This window comes from Lithobates pipiens, unplaced genomic scaffold (assembly GCF_037356315.1).
Source record: "Lithobates pipiens isolate NorthernLeopardFrog02 unplaced genomic scaffold, aLitPip1_a1.2 Scaffold_13, whole genome shotgun sequence".
In the NCBI taxonomy this organism is placed as follows: Eukaryota; Metazoa; Chordata; class Amphibia; order Anura; family Ranidae; genus Lithobates; species Lithobates pipiens.
In genome coordinates, this window is record NW_027507718.1 from 187,729,814 (window position 1) to 187,749,226 (window position 19,413).

The following is a 19,413-nucleotide window of genomic DNA, read 5'->3' on the forward strand; positions in this document are numbered from 1 at the left end:
CGAAAATAGACATTTAACTGTTGAAAGACATATCTCATGAATTGTTATTTTATCTCACCTCAAACAATTCCTTTTTATGCTTCCTTAAAGCTGGCCATAGATGGATAGAATTTTTCATTTAAATTAATTCGAAAAGTCTTTATATGAAAATTCTCAGAACATTTGAATGTTGTTTGAAAGACTTTGTTTGCTTTTAACATTTGATTTTGGAATAAATGGACTTTACTGAAGAAAAACCACATACAGTGTTAGAAATTTGTTTGTTCAAGAAACTACTCCTTCAAATTTTCTTGACACTGTAGAAAATGAATGTTGATTTGACCACGTTAAACTTTCTTAGAACATTCCTAAGAATTTGAAATTCTACCCATCTATGGCCAGCCTAATTGACATCTACAGTAAGTGCTATACGTTTGTAAATTAAGGCTGAACCCTAGGGGAAAAAGGTATCTTTGCAGTGGGACCCCTGCTCACTGCAAGGGCTAACTTTTTTCCTAAGGGATGATGAATAAAGTGAAATACTTACCTTATTCCTCACTCTCTTGGTAGCAGGTGCTCTCTTCTATTGTCTGATGCTCTGGACTGTAGGTGGATCCTCTACATCCTCTCCATACAAAGCAAGACCGCTGGTTCTGTATTGTACATTTAGTACTACCACTAAGAGCCAATTGGTAATCTAGGTTCTATGTTCAGTGCCTCTACTCCAAGAACAACCTTAGGCCCTCTGACACACCTGGATGAATGAACGTTACAGTACTTATAAGAACACAAGTTTAGATACCTTTAACTTGGCTACGAGTTAGAACCAGGAAATAGACTCAAGACTGTTTAGTGGTAAATGAACTCAATGTATTGGAATAGGTTAGGATAAATAGTGGTTTGAGCATAAATGAACAACCAGAAAGTAGGATCAGACACAGACCCCTAGACATGATAATCACTATGCCAAGGTACCTCATTAATCACCACATTCAGCAATAAACAGTACATATAAGCATTAACTGCAATGTGCATATTAACCACTTCAGCCCCGGAAGATTTGGCTGCTCAATGGCCAGGCCATTTTTTGTGATACGGCACTATGTCGCTTTAATTGACAATTTGCGCCATTGTGCGACGCTGTAATTGACTTTTTTTCCCCACAAATAGAGCTTTCTTTTGGTGGTATTTGATCACCTCTGCGGTTTTATTTTATGCATTATAAACCAAAGAAGAATGACAATTTTGAAAAAAACACAATGGGGATTTTTTTTTTTTACCAGAAACATGTAGAAGAATACATATAGGCCTAAACTGGGGAAAAAATTAGTTTTTTGTTTTTTTTTTAAAGTGGGTTATTTATTATAGCAAAAAGTAAAAGATATTGGGGGTTATTTACAAAAGGCAAATCCACTTTGCACTACAAGCGCAAACTGCAAGTGCAAAGTGCACTTGAAATTGCACTGAAAGTGCACTTGGAAGTGCAGTCGCTGTAAATCTAAGGGGTAGATCTGAAATGAGTGGAAGCTCTGCTGATTTTATCATCCAATCATGTGCAAGCTAAAATGTTGTTTTTTATTTTCCTTGTATGTCCCCCTCGGATCTACAACGGCTGCACTTCCAAGTACACTTTCACTGCCATTTCAAGTGCACTTTGCACTTGTAGTTTACACTTGTAGTGCAAAGTGGATTTGCCTTTTGTAAATAACCCCCAATATCTTTTACTTTTTGCTATAATAAATAACCCACTTTTAAAAAAAAACAAAAAACTAATTTTTTCCCCAGTTTAGGCCTATATGTATTCTTCTACATGTTTCTGGTAAAAAAAAAAAATCACAATAAGTTATATTGATTGGTTTGTGCAAAAGTTATAGCGTCTACAGAATAGGGGATACATTTTTGGCATTTTTATTATTATTTTTTTTTTTTTACTAGTAATGGAGGCGATCTGCGATTTTTATCGGGACTGCGATATTGTGGTGGACAAATTGGGTACTTTTGACAAATTTTTGGGACCATTGACAATTATACAGTGATCAGTGCTATAAAAATGCACTGATTACTGTATAAATGTCACTGGTAGGGAGGGGGTTAACACTAGGGGGCGATCAAGAGGTTAACTTTGTTCCCGCACTGTGTTCTAACTGTAGGGGGGATGGGACTGTCTAGGAGGAGAGAGAGAGATCAGTGTTCATACTTACTGTCTCTACTCCCCTAAAAGAACTGGGATCTCGTGCTGTCACGAGCGATCGCAGGTGCCCGACGTGCACTCGCATCGGCTCCGGACACACACTGTGGTGTGCACGCGCCCCTAGTGGCCAAAAGGAAAAGTTACGTAAGGTAACATCGATTTGCCCAGCCGAGCCTACCTGCCGCAGTAAAAGTGCAGTGGCTGATCCAGAAGTGGTTAATATTATAACTAGTCTAGAGTGCACTCTACGAGAATTGCTAGGATATGGTTCAATGTTTCCTATCATAAGCATTAAGCAAAAGTCTCTGTGTAGTAGCTGTAAAGAGACAGTCCTTAGTCTTAACTCTTCAGCCCAGCTAGCAATGGGGCCCAGTTGTATCGTTGGTCCATTGAGAATAGTCCCAGACAAGCCAGCAGGTAGCAGTAAGGCTACTAGATGGTCAGTTCCTAAAGGGCTCAGTCTTAGATTAGTCCACTCTCTGCTTTGCACCCAGATGACTCTGGCTGTCGGCACCCTGAATTGAGCACTCTGGATCCTGCTCAGGCCACTCATATGCAGCAGTGATGGTGCACACTGGACAGCGATGTGTGCTCTCCAGTCTCCCTCACAGCAAGAGGAAGCTGTGTCACGTACAGCCTGAGAAAATGCAGCTCCTTCCTCTCCACCTGGATATATCTCTCTGGGAAATGCATTTTAAAATCTCTTGATTACAGTCTGTCTCCTCTGGACTACAGTTCCCACAGTGCAATGTTTCCTGAGGCAGTCTATTGAATGCTTCCTCCTCAACTGCTTCATCATCTTGCAGATGTAGCTGTTAACCAGTTCATAACTGCGGGACAACAACTGTACAGCAGCTGTACAGAGCAGCTGCAGCCAGTGTTTTACTCACTCTTCATCTTTAGCCAACCACCTGGCTACATACGGGATGACGTCAGAGAGCTCCATCTGGTTTATCGGATAGAAGGAGGCCTGCAGGAGTGAGAAATAGGCAGATACACCTTGCAGCTAACCTAACTATCTAAAAAAATAAGGCAAACAATGCTGTTCAAAGTAAATAAAAAAGAGATTTACCGCATGCTTCTTCTTCTGAAAACAAAGGAATCCTGTCTTATTGATTTTCTGTTGGTAACTTCTGTCATTGGCTTTAACTTCCCAAGTGTAATCTGGAAATAATTTACCAAAATAAACAGTATAGGCATAGGGGGTTTGTCAATATACAGCAGGAATATGCATATTGTCATTTGAAATCTATGGCAATCATAAATAGACTGATAACTACACAGGGAGCTCCTATCAGTATTAGTCAATTTCTGGCCTCTTAGATAACAAGTGGATGGTGTTTGGATGGTGGTGTCCTCTGGTGTAGCAGGGAAGAACTGCTCATATGCCACTCTCACTGTTAGGTGTCTTACAGATATCTCCATAGAACATAGGAACATTTGTACGAAAAATTCTCGGTACATTCAATGACTTGACAAAAAATGAAATTTGCTTTTAACAGTTGATTTTGGTATGAATAAACTTTATGGAAGAAAAAACACATAGGTACTGTTAGAAATTCATCCATTTTAGAAAATTATTCTATCCTGAAATTTGTCTTGTTCAGTAGGGTACAGCCAAATCTCAATCGATGTATTGTCACTTGGATTCAATGAATCGACTTCTGTACAACCATATGTCAGATTTTACCCACTTGATCAGCTCTGCAGGCTATAGCCAGCAAGAAAACTTGGAATAGGCAGCCACACAGGATACCAATAGAAAACTTCATGAACGGAAGGTTCGGATGCAGCTATAGGAATGAACGGAAGGTTAACATGTTTCACATATCTTGCGCTTAGTGATAAACGTGGTTATGACTAAGCGCAAGATGTGTGAAACATGTTAACCTTCTGTCCATTCCTATAACTGCATCCGAACCTTTCGTTCATTTCTGTGACTGCATCTGTCTACACGACAATAAAGACATTTTAATTGGTATCCTGTTGCAGTGTGAGGCTGCCTTTGTCACAATGGCAAAGCAGGCCGGCACCTGTGGGGTTACCTGCTGCAGGATCTCCTCAGCTCACCTGGAGCAGTGGTTGCTCCTCTGCCTTCCTGGCTATAGCCAGCAGCACTGATCAGTGTATTCTGACAGCAGGGAAGTCTCCCCTGCTGTCAGAATAGAGTAGCTCAATTGGGAAGACTAAACTTGCTTGTTAAATGAAAAAAAAGGACTCGTCTAGGGGCTGCTTTATCCTGGAAATACACTTTTAAGCCAGGTACACACTACACTTTTTTTTCTTGCAACCCTGTGCGTTGCACAAAAATAAAAATGTCAAGACAGGGGGACCACCAGAACACTCTGATCAGTGCTCTGCCATTAGCTGAAAGTACTGATCGTGAGTTGGTTGGCTGCAGATTTTCAAACGGCTTCTGTTGGACAGACCGACATACACACAGGCAGAATGTTGGCCATTTTTTTTTTTTGAACTAGCAAATGTCTCCTGACATTCTGCCCGTGTGTACAGGGCTTTAATCTTTGTCTCTTCCCTCCCCCTACAACAATAATAATCCTTTTTTCTGGGTGGGCTATTTCTTTTTTTCTCCAGTGACCACAATCCTTGTCCCCATTTTGGCCTAGGCTAGAAATCAGGCTTCAGAGGAAAAGGAGGTTTAGATGCATTTCTAAATCTACCCTTAGGCCTCTTTTACACAGGTCATATTCAGTCTGATTAGCAGGGAATGTGGAAACTGACATCCTACTGAATCAGAGCAGAATTGATTGGATGCCACAGTTATGGTAGGCTCGATGAGTAAATAAACCTATATTTTGGGATAGACTTAGAAAAGCAAAATGATAATGCTAGTGACAGTCGGCATCATACATGTAATTTTTTATTTTGCCCACAGTTACACTTTCCCCCTTCCTGCCCGCCCAGGCATTCATTTCTGAACACCCAGGAGGGAAGAATTGATGGTCATGTGACCACTGTAACATTAGTCACATGATCGGAGGCCAGTCCAGCCAGTTATCCATCTTTAGTCCGGACAGAGAGCTGTCTAAGCCCTTGTACACGCGGTCGGATATTCCGATGGATAATGTCCGATAGGACTGTGTTGCCGGATAATCCGACAGTGTGTGGGCTCCATCGGACTGTTTCCATCTGAGTATCCGATGGACCAAGTTTTCCAACTTGTCTATAAAATTTGCTGAAAACATGCACTGATCGGGCTTTGTCCGATCATGTGTAGAGAATTCCGATCGGACAAAGTGCCACGCATGCTCAGATCAAATTCCTAGACCAAAGCTATTGGCTACCAACTGCAACGTAGTCCCGTTGTAACAAAATAACGTCATCACATTAAGTACGATCGGATTTTCTGACAACTTTTTCCGACTGTGTGTATGCAACAGTTTCAGACAAAATCCACCGGACAAAATCCGTCAGACAAAATCCGACGGATTTGGTTGTCGAAATGTCCGACTGCGTGTACAAGTGCTTAGACACTTTGGTCTTTGTGCTGGGAATACACAGTGAGCAAACTCTTAGCACATAAACATCGGCTGACCAGGGATGTATATGTGCAGATGTTGCTGTTAAGGCCCTTTTTGCCGCTGCCCATATGCATTAAGTGGTCGTAAAAGGGCTTTTTTTTCTTTAAGTATACCATGTCAGGTAAAATTACATTTTACACAGTCTTTCTGGATACAATGTAAGCATCCCTCTTTAACTGATTTCCCGAGGTTATTCATCAGAAAAAATAAATAATACCAACCAATAGGGAACGTAAGGATGAAGAAAGGATGAAAATATTTCTTTAGCCAGAATGTGAATATTAATGTGCAAATGTAATATCAGTGCTCAGATCCCTGAATCAGGCCAAACAGCTAGCCAAACATTAGTTGATCACAAATTAGAAAACATATATACAGTATCTCACAAAAGTGAGCAGACCCCTCACATTTTATGTAAATCATTTTGTTATATCTTTTCAATACTGAAGACATTACACCTTTCTACCTTGTAAAGTAGTGAGTGTACAGGTTGTATAATAGTGTAAATTTGTTGTCCCCTCAAAAAAACTCAACACACAGCCACTAATGTCTAAACCGATGGCAACAAATGTGAGTATACCCCTAAGTGAAAAAATCCAAATTGGGCCCAATTAGCCATTTCCCCTCCCTGATTTTATGTGACTCATTAGAGTTAAAAGGTCTCAGGTGTGAATGGGGAGCAGGTGTGTTAAGTTTTGTGTTTTCGCTCTCACTCTCTCATACTGGTCACTGGAAGTTCAAGATGGCACTTCATGGCAAAGAGCTCTCTGAAGATCTGAAAATGAATTGTTGCTCTACATAAAGATGGCCTAGAAGTTTGCAGAGACTCTGAAACTGAGCTGTAGCATGGTGGCCAAGACCATACAGCAGTTTAACAGGACAGGTTCTACTGAAGGCTGAAGGGGTGGGGGGTCAACCTGTCAGTTCTCAGACCGCACACTGCATCAAATTGGTCTGCATGGCTATCTTCCCAGAAGGAAACCTCTACCAAAGATGATGCACAAGAAAGCCTGCAAATAGTTTGCTGAAGGGAAGCAGACTAAGGACATGGATTACTGGAACCATGTGTGATATGGTTGTCATACACCCCTTGGAGTCCATAGGAATCCCCTAGTGATGAAATCTTGCGTTATTTCCAGACCTGTCCAACCTGTCAGGAAGAAAGAGTGCCAAGGAGTGGCATTACTGCACAGGTAGTCAGCTGCGCCAAATTCTGTAAATTAAGACAGGAAAGCTTCAGATGCCCACAGCAGAGATGGACCCTGCCTGCTTCCAAGATCTGGTCAGTTTTACATGATTTAAACATAAACTAAAAGGATGACATTAATGGCAGTATCTAAATGTTGCACTGGAATTGAACACAATTACGGTAGTGTATTTAAAAAATAATTAATTGGGGGACTGGAACTCCGCTTTAACACCACGGTGACACCTCCAAACTTCTTACCAGATTATGTAGATCCTAAAATTATAGAGTGGCTTAAAAGTGCCTTTTTGGTATGGACATCACCTTTACACCAGACCAGAAACCAGAATCTTCTCATAGATCTAAAAACATCACCATGGTAAAGACATTCATAACCAATGGACTCATGAATTAAAAAAAAATATTGCTGTGGTCCATGAAGAGTAAACGGATGTGATAAAAATGGTTTTAATTTTTTTAGGCAGGGCTTAGAACCTCTGTTAGGTTTTTACTGTTGTATGTGTTTCCACTGGGAAGATTCACCCTTTTTGATTGTCCTGGACATTGTCACTGAGACTGAAAGTAAGATTTTAAGTTCTCACTGGAATAGGACTAGTGGGGAAATCATATAACTGCACACTTGCTCAGGTCACAACTGTCTGAGATTTCTCTTAGGTGAAGTGATCTGCTCTTGCTTCCTGTGTCTCATGTCAGGAAGTAAAAGAAAAATCTGCTATGGACCATAGACAACAAAAGAAAGGAGTTTTACCATTATTCACTCCTTTCAAAATTAAAAAGAAAAAGTTTTGACAGTAGATATATTTAATATATTATATGCAGTTTTAGAAACTTCTATAAAACATACCTTTATCATTTAGCAGATCTGCTGACTTGAATGTCGCATCCATTGTACTCTTTCTAAAAGATATAAATTCATACAAAATAAACTTTTAAAATCAGTGTGTATAAATCAAGGCTCTCAGCATCTACAGTTAAAATTCAGTGTATGCTTTGGACAGTTGTTACAATGAAAGTCAATGCCAAAAATCTGTAAAAGTTTTAAAGTATACTTCATTGAAATCCTAATTTATTAAAATAAACATAAAAGGGTGTGTGTGTGTGTGTGTGTGTGTATATGTATATGTATATGTATGTGTGTGTGTGTATGTATATATATATATATATATATATATATATATATATATATATATATATATATATATATATATATACACATACATACATACATACATACATACATACATATACACACACACACATCAGCTCGGTACTAAGAGCATACTGTATGTCTTGGTACCCCTTGATCACTCCTTAGCGTTTAACTTCCTCTCTGCCAGTGTTATACGCTTATTGTGATTTTTTTTTTACCAAAAATATGTAGAAGAATACATATCAGTCTAAACTGAGAAATAATTTTTTTTATATATATATTTTTGGGGGATATTTATTATAGCAAAAAGTAAAAAATATTGCTTTTTTTTCAAAATTGACGTTTTCTTTTGTTTTATAGTGCAAAAAATAAAAACCGCAGAGGTGATCAAATAGCACAAAAAAAAGCTCTATTTGTGGGAAAAAAAGGACGTCAATTTTGTTTGGGTGCAACGTCGCATGACCGCGCAATTGTCAGTTAAAACGACGCAGTGCCAAATCACTAAAAGTGCTCTGGTCAGGAAGGGGGTAAATTCTTCTGGGGCTGAAGTGATTAAAGGTAATGAATAATGTATAAAAAAAAAATTGCTCCCCAAGCGTACATAGCTATAGATATAGTTACAATACAATATTTATTCTGGCAGAAACACAACATTTAGAAATTTCTTGGAAAAAAAGGAACTCGCTTAAGATAGCTTTTGTTAAATTTGGGCAGATCTGTTACTCTAATGCCACATACACACGATCGGATTATCCGGCGGACAATCTGCCCGTGTATGGGCTCCGGCGGACTTTTTCTTCCCAAAAGTCCGGTGGACTTAGAAAGAAGTTTTGACTCAAAATTGTCCGCCGAACTCGGCAGTCCAGCAGACAATCTGCCCGTCTGTGCACTAGTCCGCCGGACTTTTTAAATGAACGGACTTGCCCACACATGGAGAAAGTCTGTTCATTTTGAACGTGGCTCCAGGTAGATGGAACTAGCTAAGGAAGTGAATGTCGCCGCCTCCATCGGTGAGATTAAAACCTTGCGAGCCCCGTCACCTGGTATGGATTTAAAGGGGAACCCCTATGCCAAAAACACGCCATGGGGGTCCCCCCAAAGTCCATAGCAGACCCTTATCTGAGTATGCAGCCCGGCCGGTCAGGAAAGGGGGTGGGGATGAGCGCCCCCCTTCTGAGCCATACCAGGCCATGTGTCCTCAACATGTGGGGGATTCTTTGGGGAAGGGGGGACCCTGCGGCCCCCCCACCCCAAAGCACCTTGTCCCCATGTTGATGAGGACAAGGGCATCTTCCCGACAACTCTGGCTGTTGGTTGTCGGGGTCTGCAGACGGGGGTTTTATCTGAATCTGGGAGCCCCCTTTAATAAGTGGGCCCCCAGATTCCAGACCCCTACCCTGTGTGAATGAGTATGGGTACGATGAACCCCGTCCCATTCACCTGGGGGGAAAAAGTGTACATAAAAAAAACCACAGAGAGGATGCTGGGGCTGTGACATCAGAAGGGGTGGGGTCACCATGTGACATCACCCGGTGTCCCTATATAAGTCGCCGCACAATGCGTCCCTGCCATTAAGGCTGAAGAGCATCGTGTCAACATCGGAACAAGAAAGAAGAAGAGAAGAAGAAGCAGAAGCAGAAGGTGGCGGCGGCGACAGTGACAGAAGACCGGGCCAACGCTAGTAAAAGAGCTGGAAGAAGAAAGCGGAGGCTCAGAATGAAGAACCGAGGAGCGGAACCCACAAAGAGTGGGACAAGACCCCCGAAGTCGGAAGAAGACCCCAGACTGCAGCGGCGATGAAGGAAAAAGCTGGGCTCCTCCGCTAGTAAAAGAGCTAGAAGATACAGGAGGAGTCCGGCGAGAAGACCCCCAAAGTATTTTAAAAACCCGTGTTGTGTTTTTTTTTATGTACACTTTTTTCCCCAGGTGAATGGGTAGGGGTACACCTTACCCCATACTCCTTCACATAGGGTAGGGGGCCGGAATCTGGGGGCCCCCTTATTAAAGGGGGCTCCCGGATTTTGGTAAGCCCCCCCCCCGCCCGCAGACCACGACAACCAACGGCCAGGGTTGTCGGGAAGAGGCCCTTGTCCTCATCAACATGGGGACAAGGTGCTTTGGGGTGGGGGGGGCGCAGGGCCTCCCCTTCCCGAAAGCACTCCCCCATGTTGAGGGCACGCAGCCTGGTACGACTCGGGGGGGGCTCTCGCTCGTCTCCACCCCCTTTCTTGACCGACCAGGCTGTGTGCTCAGATAAGGGTCTGCTATGGACTTTGGGGGGACCCCCACACTGTTTTTTCGGCGTAGAGCTTCCCCTTTAAATCCATACCAGGTGATGGGGCTAGCGAGGTGTCAATCTCGCCGATGGAGGTGGTGACATTGACTTCCTTCGCCAGTTCTGTCTACCTGGAGCCACGTTCAAAATGAACAGACTTTACTCCGTGTGTGGGCAAGTCCGTTCATTTCAAAAGTCCGCCAGACTCCCGCCATAGTCCGGCAGATTGTCCGCCGGACTAAGTCTGCCTGATAGTCTGATCGTGTGTACGTGGCATAAGATCTACTTTAATACCATGTAGTGGAAGTTGATACCTAACTAGGTACAGCTAAGCACTAAATTATAATGCAGTAATATCAGTAGAAAAGGTTTAAAGAAAAGGTAGCTTAAATATAATATAACCTGTGAACTATGTTGAAAGAATAAACAGAAAATTAATATTCTTAATCCCGTTGACTGGTGGCCAGAATTCAGGTGCCTTAATCTTCTGCAATTTGTTATAAAAAATAAATATGCATGGATTATGGTACTAGGCACAATGAGTTGATGTATAAAGCGCATGAATGTCAGTATCAGTAATGTCATGACTGGACTAACAATGTAATGGTTTACTGACAGTAATGTCAGTAAACCAGCATGTATTGTAAGCACAGCTGGATTCTATCAAGATAAAAGTAATTTTGAACCATTTGAGACCATAATGATCAGACTGTAATGCCTCGTACATACGTTCCGATTATCGGATGATAAAAATCGCTTCCAGATTGATCGTTCGATAATCTGATCATTAGTACACAGCTTTCGACAGGCAATCACGACAGTCCACCCAACAAAATCCGAAGGGACAAACACGAAAACTTTGCTCAGACGACAGCTCATCGTACGTTAATCGTTTAATCAGTACATTATGCGTCCGCTAAAAATTGATAGACGAACACCACGCATGATCGGAAAACACAAACATAAACCAGAAGGACACGGGGTCACACGTATTTGACATCATTTCAAATACGTAGCTACGCACAGCAGAAGTTTTTCCAGAATCGTACGACAAAAATCTTACTTTTCGTAGAGCACATTTTGCACCATTGTATTCGATATTAGTTTTACGCAACAAAATGAGAACGATACGTTGTACGATAATCAGAACGTGTATACGAGGGATTAGGCTCCATGGACACTGGTTTAAAAAACTTTGCTTCTACAGGAGTTTTGTGTTCTGCCTGTAGAAGCAACTCAATGTTATCCTATAGGGAGTGATTTACGAAAAAGCTGTGCGCCATCAGTAGAGGAGCATGGTGTGGCACATCGCATATTTCCATATTTACGCAATGGTGCACCGGTAACAGAGCTCAAATCCCCCATTTAATATAGCGATCTTGGTGCATGGGAGAATGCAATCTGAGTGCCACTCTGGACATGGTGCACGGCATCTCCAATTCAATATTAACACAAGATGGAGGTGCCAATATTTTGGGGTGTGTGAGGAAGTTTAGTAACAACTGCCCAAGTAACAAATATGCCCAAAATAGAATGAGAAAGTAACTTTTTCAGAGAAAGCCTGCTGTGCCTGCAAGTACGTTTAGAACCGTGTGAGATCAATGTAAGCAGTGCGCATGCGCAATCGGCTCTTGCGCTCGTTCACATGAATTTGTTCACTGCGCAGCCAAAATCTTAGTAAATGTTAAGCAAGCAACGTGCATGCAATTGCATGGGTTGAACAGGCGCACTTCTAAACTTGACACTTTTTTTTTACACTGATTCACCTTTATGCATTTTATTTAAGGATATTTGCACACAGGTCATGTTACATTGCTAGCATGTGACATGCACCTTGTTAAAATTATGTAAAAAGTCTCTTGCTCTTCTAGCGCCTCCTAAAAGGGCATTTAACCTTCCCCTTCTAATGCATATGATTTCCTTAGGCTAGCTTTTGCTTTTAAAGGGGAACTCCACATTCCATTTTCCAATGCTCTTGTCTCCCCCCTCTAACCCCTTGGATTTCCACGGGATAGCTTTTGCTTTTAAAGGGGAACTCCACACTCCACTCCATTCTCAAAAGGCTTTGTGCTGCCTTCACCAATCCAAACCACATCCTTTTTCAGAGCATACAACTGGGCCAGCTAGGAAAGGGGGTAGAAGAGCTAGTGCCCAACCCCCTCCTGAACCATACAAGGCCACATGCACTCAAAATAGCTGTCTGCCTGCCTTTGGGGCATGTTGGGCTCAGCCCAATACCAACCACACAGCACCTTGTACCCATTAGTTTAAAGGGGCTTTTCACATTCTGTAAAGCCCCCTGTCTGCGGCCCCCCACAACCCCGGCCTAGGGTTGTGTGGAAGAGGCCCTTGTCCCTCTGAAAATGGGAACAAGGTGGTTGACTTTTGGGGTACCCAAGCCCCTCCTGCCCCCAAGCATACACCCCTCTTTCATGGGCTGGCTTGCTGTGTGTTTGGCTAGGGGTTTGTTAATGCGTGGGAGGGGCACAATATTATTTTAGTTTGGGGTGGTATTTTTCACGTGGTGGTTCTCATTTTAAGCCTTAACAGACCCAAAGGGGCCTTGTATGTATGGGGGGGGGGGGGGGTCAGGCTATTTTTTATTTTGGGTTAAAATTTTGCAGCTGCAATGTAGATTTGTAAGTTTTCTCTAAAGCTGTACATCTTTGAAGCAGTCTTTTGGATACATGCTACAGATGCACCACAAATTTGCCTTAATAAACCTCAAAATACCTAATAATTTGATGATGTACACAGCAAAATGCTAGAGTGTGATTTACCTAATGGGGAAACTATTTAGATTGACCTGTGTGTCCCCAATGAAAGACATTGGTAGGGTTTTACCCTCACTTCCTGTTTGGCTATGTGACAGGAAGTGAATACATTTGAAGGAGAAACTGGCAAAATTTGGGAGTGTCTTCACCCTATCAGGTGTGCAGACATCGCCAAAAACTGACAAGACTTCTAATCCCTCTGCACTCTATCCCCAAGAAAAAATAAGAAAGGATTTAATTTAGTTTACCTTTGCAAATACACGTTCCTAAGTTCAACTGTGATGCATGTCAATGGCCCATTTAGACCTTGTTTAATAACACCAGTTGCCTTTCACTATAAACATTTGTTAGTCCAGGCCTGGAAATCTGCATCTGGTTTACTATAAATTTCCATAAAAATTGGGTTCCTGCAGCTAGATGTGCGACTGCTGTGTATGTGAGATGCGCAACTGCTGGGCGCATATCTGGTTCCCGGAAGCATTGGCCAGCACACAGGAATGACATCACGCCCCCAACCAGGAAGTTGCTTGTACTGCTGCTAATTTCTTCCCACCACTATGCCTGCTCACTGTTTTCTAAGGAAGAAATGATCCTTATTTGCAAATTAAGATCATTTTTTATTTCTTTTTACATGGGGTGGTGGTTGTGTGGGTCATGTGTGTATGTCTAAAAGATTTGCCCTACTTCCTGTGTACAGATTCCCTTTCCGGTCCAATGTATATATTCCTGCTTCAGTGTGTGTGTATATATATATATATATATATATATATATATATATATATATATATGTGTATATATATATATATATATATATATATATATATATATATATGTATATATATATATATATATGTATATGTAGCGCACTACCCCCTTAGGAGCTGCTGATTTTGTTCATTTTACCTTATGCCAGCTTGTTCCGTTTCCGATCCTCCCATGTGATTCCATAGAAGTAGCTCTTCACACTCTGAACTTTTTAAATGGCTTTATTTGGTACACATTTGTAGGGCAATAGAATGAAGCATATGAGATGCCCCGTTGAATCCCAAGTTTGAAATAGAAATGGGAAATATCAAATTGTAACTGTAGCTTTGTAGATTCAATTCTCATATTAGCGATCCTTCTGAAGTACACTCTTACTATGGGCAGCTGAGCATCACTCTGAATAATGTCGTGGAAGTTGAAACTCAAAGTCCTAGGCCTTACCACCTATTTCCGTGACTTGCAGTGTCCAACCTCCTCCACTAACACCGAGAAGTGTTTCCTACTGTGGTCCTTGGATACACAGCAAAGAATTTCTGAATAGCTCCACTGCCTTTGCACTCTCCCAACAACAGTCCATGTTCTACTCACAGAAAGCTGTTTCCAGTGTTCTTCTTACGCTTAGTTGCTACTTCCTGCTGCGTTGGCTATCTGGCTTCGGGATCTCTGAACTCCCGGGTTTTCCAGCCTCCTCCCCGGAGGCACCCAGTCCCGAACCTCTTGACCTTAAGCTCTTTCCTGGAAAAATCCCCCCCAGGGACATGTGACCACCCCCCCTTTTTATGAGAGATTGCCTTCCAGACCACAAAAATGAACTACTGGTCACTTCTCTCATGTGGGATTTCCTGCCACTCAGGTCTCAGCCCATCCTCTCTTGCCAGCAGAGTCCACTCCCAAGCAGAGGAGTTATCCCTCCCAACCTCAAATCCACAACCAGGCCCAGGAAAAAAAACATAGTCCTGGTTAAATGTACCTATTTCTACCTCCTACACTATCAAAAACCACTAAACATCTACCAAAATGGTAGGGGCACTATATATATATTTTGAGGGGTTAGCTCGGCAGCGGGTGTGTGTGACCCCCTGGATGGGTTCACAACACAAAAATCAGGCACAGCAGACAGCGTTGTAGGTGCAAAAAACAAAAGATGCGGTTTATTTATGCTACATGCAGTGAAACATATAACAGCCAAACAAAATAAAACATGAAAATAAATCCTGGTCAGCTTGACCTCTAATTACACACTTAGATTCCCTGTCTAACAACTGAGTGCAGCCTTGTGCTGCACCAGTCCCTGTCTCTGTTGTAGAGGTTTGCCACACAGGCGTTAACTCACCGCACAGAACAGGTGTCACACTCCCCAGTCTATACAACACAAAACTGGTTCCAGGATGGAGCATCTCCCTAAGCATGCTGCGGTTTTTTGTAGAGGTCTTAATGAGCCCACTTACTTCAGCTGGGCTCATTAACTCTTCCCCTCTAATTGTACAAGTCTGCATAAAGCCTGAATCTAGGGCACACATATTTCCCATCCTGGATACAACCAGGTGATTTTACCTGAGTGTTGCCACATACCCCCCCTCTTGTTTCAACCTTGGGGTTGTAACACAAGCAGTCAGACAAGCATTTATCCGAGACAAAGCATCCACATTCCCCATTTTAACACCAGGGCGATGCTTAACTGTAAAGTTAAATTCCTGTAGGGCCAGGAACCACCTATTTACCCTTCTATTGGTCTCCTTGTTTTGAGCCATCCACTTTAAAGGAGCGTGATCAGTCACCAGGTCAAAGTGTCTACCTAGCAGATAGTACCGAAGGGAATCTAGAGCCCACTTCACTGCTAAACATTCCTTCTCAATCGTGGCGTAATTTATCTCATGGGACTTCAACTTCCTGTTGAGGTAAATGACTGGGTGCTCTTCCCCGTTCCAGACCTGGGATAACACTGCCCCTAACCCAATGTCTGATGCATCAGTTTGTACCACGAAGTCCTTAGAGAAGTCTGGTGAGTACAACACTGGCTGGCTACATAAGGCTGTTTTTAAGGACTGAAATGCTTCTTCAGCCACTGGGGACCATTTAACCATGACCGACTCTTTCCCTTTTGTCAGGTTGGTGAGGGGCACAGCCTGAGAAGCAAAATGGGGAATGAATCGTCGATAATAGCCAGCGATTCCCAGAAAGGCTCGTACCTGTTTCTTGCTGTTGGGACGTGGCCAACTCTGTATGGCCTCGACTTTATTGACTTGGGGTTTTATCACCCCCCTCCCAATAGTGTACCCAAGATATTTGGCCTCCTCCTGTCCAATGGTACACTTCTTTGGATTGGCAGTAAACCCAGCTTCCCGGATAGAGTCTAGGACTGCTTGTACTTTTGGCAAATGTGAGACCCAGTCTGTGCTATGGATAATCACATCATCCAGGTAAGCTGCAGCATATTTCTGATGGGGCCTCAGAATCTTATCCATTTTCCGCTGGAATGTTGCCGGTGCATTCTGTAACCCAAACGGCATTCTCTTATATTGGAATGCCCCATCTGGGGTTACAAACGCAGTTTTCTCCTTGGCCGACTCGGCCAGGGGAATTTGCCAATACCCTTTGGTGAGATCAAGAGTTGTCATATATCGGGCTGTTCCCAGCCGGTCAATCAACTCATCTATGCGCGGCATGGGGTAGGTGTCAAATTTTGTAACTTTATTCAATTGTCGAAAATCGTTACAAAACCGCCAGCTCCCATCAGGTTTGGGCACTAGTACGATAGGACTGGACCAGTCACTCTGGGACTCCTCTATCACACCCAATTCCAGCATCCTTTGAACCTCCCCACGTATTGCCTCCCGTCGGGCCTCTGGTATTCTATAAGGTTTTAGTTTTACCCTTTCTCCTGGCGGGGTGATGCTCTACGCCAGATGTTTGTCCCGGCAGCTCAGAGAAAATCTCTTTGTTACGAAGTACAAACTCTTTAACCTCCTGTTGTTGGGCTTTCGATAAGGTGTCTGCTATTCCAACCTCAGGAACTAAGCAATCAGGCTGTGCTTGTGACAAAGTCTCTGCGACTAGGGATTCCCTATCCCTCCAGGCTTTCAGCAGATTGACGTGATAGATCTGCTCCAGCTTTCGCCTTCCTGGCTGTCTAACCCTGTAGTTCACCTCACTAATTTTTTCAATTACTTCGTATGGACCTTGCCATTTGGCCAGAAATTTGCTTTCAACCGTAGGGACTAGCACCAAGACCCTATCCCCCGGGGAAAAAGTACGGGTCTTGGCCCCACGGTTGTACACTCTCTGCTGTGCTAACTGCGCTTGGGTTAAATGTTCCTTTACGATTGGCATTACCTGTGCAATTCTATCTTGCATCAGGGCGACATGCTCAATCACACTCCTGTGAGGAGAACTCTCATTTTCCCAAGTTTCCTTGGCAATATCCAGCAGCCCTCTTGGGTGTCTCCCATAGAGCAACTCGAAGGGTGAGAAACCCGTAGAGGATTGGGGTACCTCCCTAATGGCAAACATCAGATAGGGTATTAGACAGTCCCAATTCTTTCCATCTCTATCCACCACCTTCTTTAACATTTGTTTTAGGGTTTTGTTGAATCTTTCAACCAACCCATCTGTTTGGGGGTGATACACAGATGTACGCAATTGTGTCACTTTGTACAACTTGCATAATTCTTTCATAACCCTGGACATAAAGGGTGTACCTTGGTCCGTAAGCAGTTCCTTACAAATACCCACGCGGCTAAAAACAAGAGATAGCTCTTTGGCTATGGTTTTGGCCGAGGTATTTCGAAGAGGAATTGCTTCCGGATAACGGGTGGCATAGTCCAATATAATCAAAATGTACTGATGCCCCCTAGCAGACTTCATTATCGGACCTACCAAATCCATTGCGATCCTCTCAAAGGGGACCTCAATGATAGGAAGAGGTACCAGCGGGTTACGGAAATGTGGCATAGGTGCCGACTTTTGACACACAGGGCAGGAGGAACAATAATTTTCTGTTTCCTTCATGACCCCAGGCCAATAGAATCTCTGCAGTACCCTCTCTCTGGTTTTCTCGGCCCCCAGATGACCTCCCAGAATGTGCCCATGGGCCAATTCTAACACCAACTTCCTGTAAAGTTTGGGCACTACAAGTTGCTCAATGGTTTCTTCTGCCCTTTGAGCCACTCGATACAGCAGGTCTCTTTCCATAGAGAAGTAAGGATAAGTGCAAGTCTTATCTGGGTTCACTAACTCGCCATCTATTTTCACCACATTTTCCCGTGCCTTTATTAGGGTGGGGTCTTTTAACTGTTCTGTGGCAAAATTTTCCCTGTGAACCTCAATTGGCTGCAATATGTCCCTCTTGCCGGCAGCGGTAGCAAATAATCTTTTTCGCTGTCTCTTGCAGCATGGGCTTCCTGGGCTGCTCCCGCCAGACCTTAGGTAGAACTCCCACCCTCTCACTCTCTCCACCCTCACCCCTTGGAGTCATCTTACCCACCACTGGGGATGATCTGGTCTTAGGGTGGAAAGTCCGTGAGTCCCTGGAAGAGGTGGTCAGGTTCTCTGTAGCCAAGTACCTCTCAACCAGATCCACAAGTTTATCTGCATTTTCTGGGTCTCCATGGCTTACCCATTTTTGGATGGCAGTAGGAAGAGCTCTCAGGAAACGATCCACAACAACACGTTCCACAATGTTTGGTGCGGTCAAAGTCTCTGGCTGCAGCCACTTCCTGCTCAGGTGAATGAGATCATACATTTGAGACCTGGGGGGTTTTCCAACCTGAAAAGTCCAATTATGCACACGCTGAGCCCGGACGGCCAGGGTGACACCCAGCCGTGCCAATATTTCTGTTTTTAGCACCACATAGTCTTTTGCTTGGTCAGGCTCTAGGTCATAATAAGCTTTCTGCGATTCCCCAGTTAACAGAGGGGTCACCAGTCCAGCCCATTGCTCCTTAGGCCACTTTTCCCTTTCAGCAGTCCTTTCAAATGTGGTCAAAAACACCTCCGGATCATCCTCTCCAGTCATTTTTGTCAATAAACGGCTCACACCAAAGGATGCGGTATTATTGTAACCACTTGCTTCATTGGTCTGCAGACGTTGCTGTATTAATGTCTCTATTTTCTGTTGAAAATTCTGCTCTTGCTTCTGCAACAGGTCTATGAAGCGGGCTTTAGATTGCTGCTGGGCTTGTTGCTGAGCTTCCAGACTCAGCAGGTGAGCTTTCTGCTGGGCTGCAAGGCTCTGTTGTTGAGCTGCAAGGCTCTTTTGTAAAGCCGCATTTGTTTGCTGCTGATTTGCATTTGCTAGAGCCAGCTGTCTCAGTATCTCCTCCATGCTGGCCTTTAAAAAAAATGAAAAAAAACTGCCAAAATTCTCCACCAACTGTGAGGGGTTAGCTCGGCAGCGGGTGTGTGTGACCCCCTGGATGGGTTCACAACACAAAAATCAGGCACAGCAGACAGCGTTGTAGGTGCAAAAAACAAAAGATGCGGTTTATTTATGCTACATGCAGTGAAACGTATAACAGCCAAACAAAATAAAACA

General features: G+C 43.2%; 1 protein-coding gene across 5 annotated transcripts in view; it reads right to left on the reverse strand.

Moving 5' to 3' along the window:
- The window catches only part of LOC143974510 (phospholipid-transporting ATPase IK-like), a 293,505-nt gene that overhangs the window by 214,357 nt on the left and 59,735 nt on the right, over positions 1–19,413 (reverse strand). For all 5 annotated transcript variants that reach the window (XM_077475984.1, XM_077475987.1, XM_077475985.1 and 2 more), the window contains exons 2-3: positions 7,761–7,813; positions 3,243–3,334 (exon numbers count right to left, since the gene is read on the reverse strand). In XM_077475984.1, the coding sequence (XP_077332110.1) occupies positions 3,243–3,334; positions 7,761–7,803 (135 nt within the window). In that variant the 5' untranslated portion in view covers positions 7,804–7,813. The remainder of the gene's footprint in view (positions 1–3,242; positions 3,335–7,760; positions 7,814–19,413) is intronic.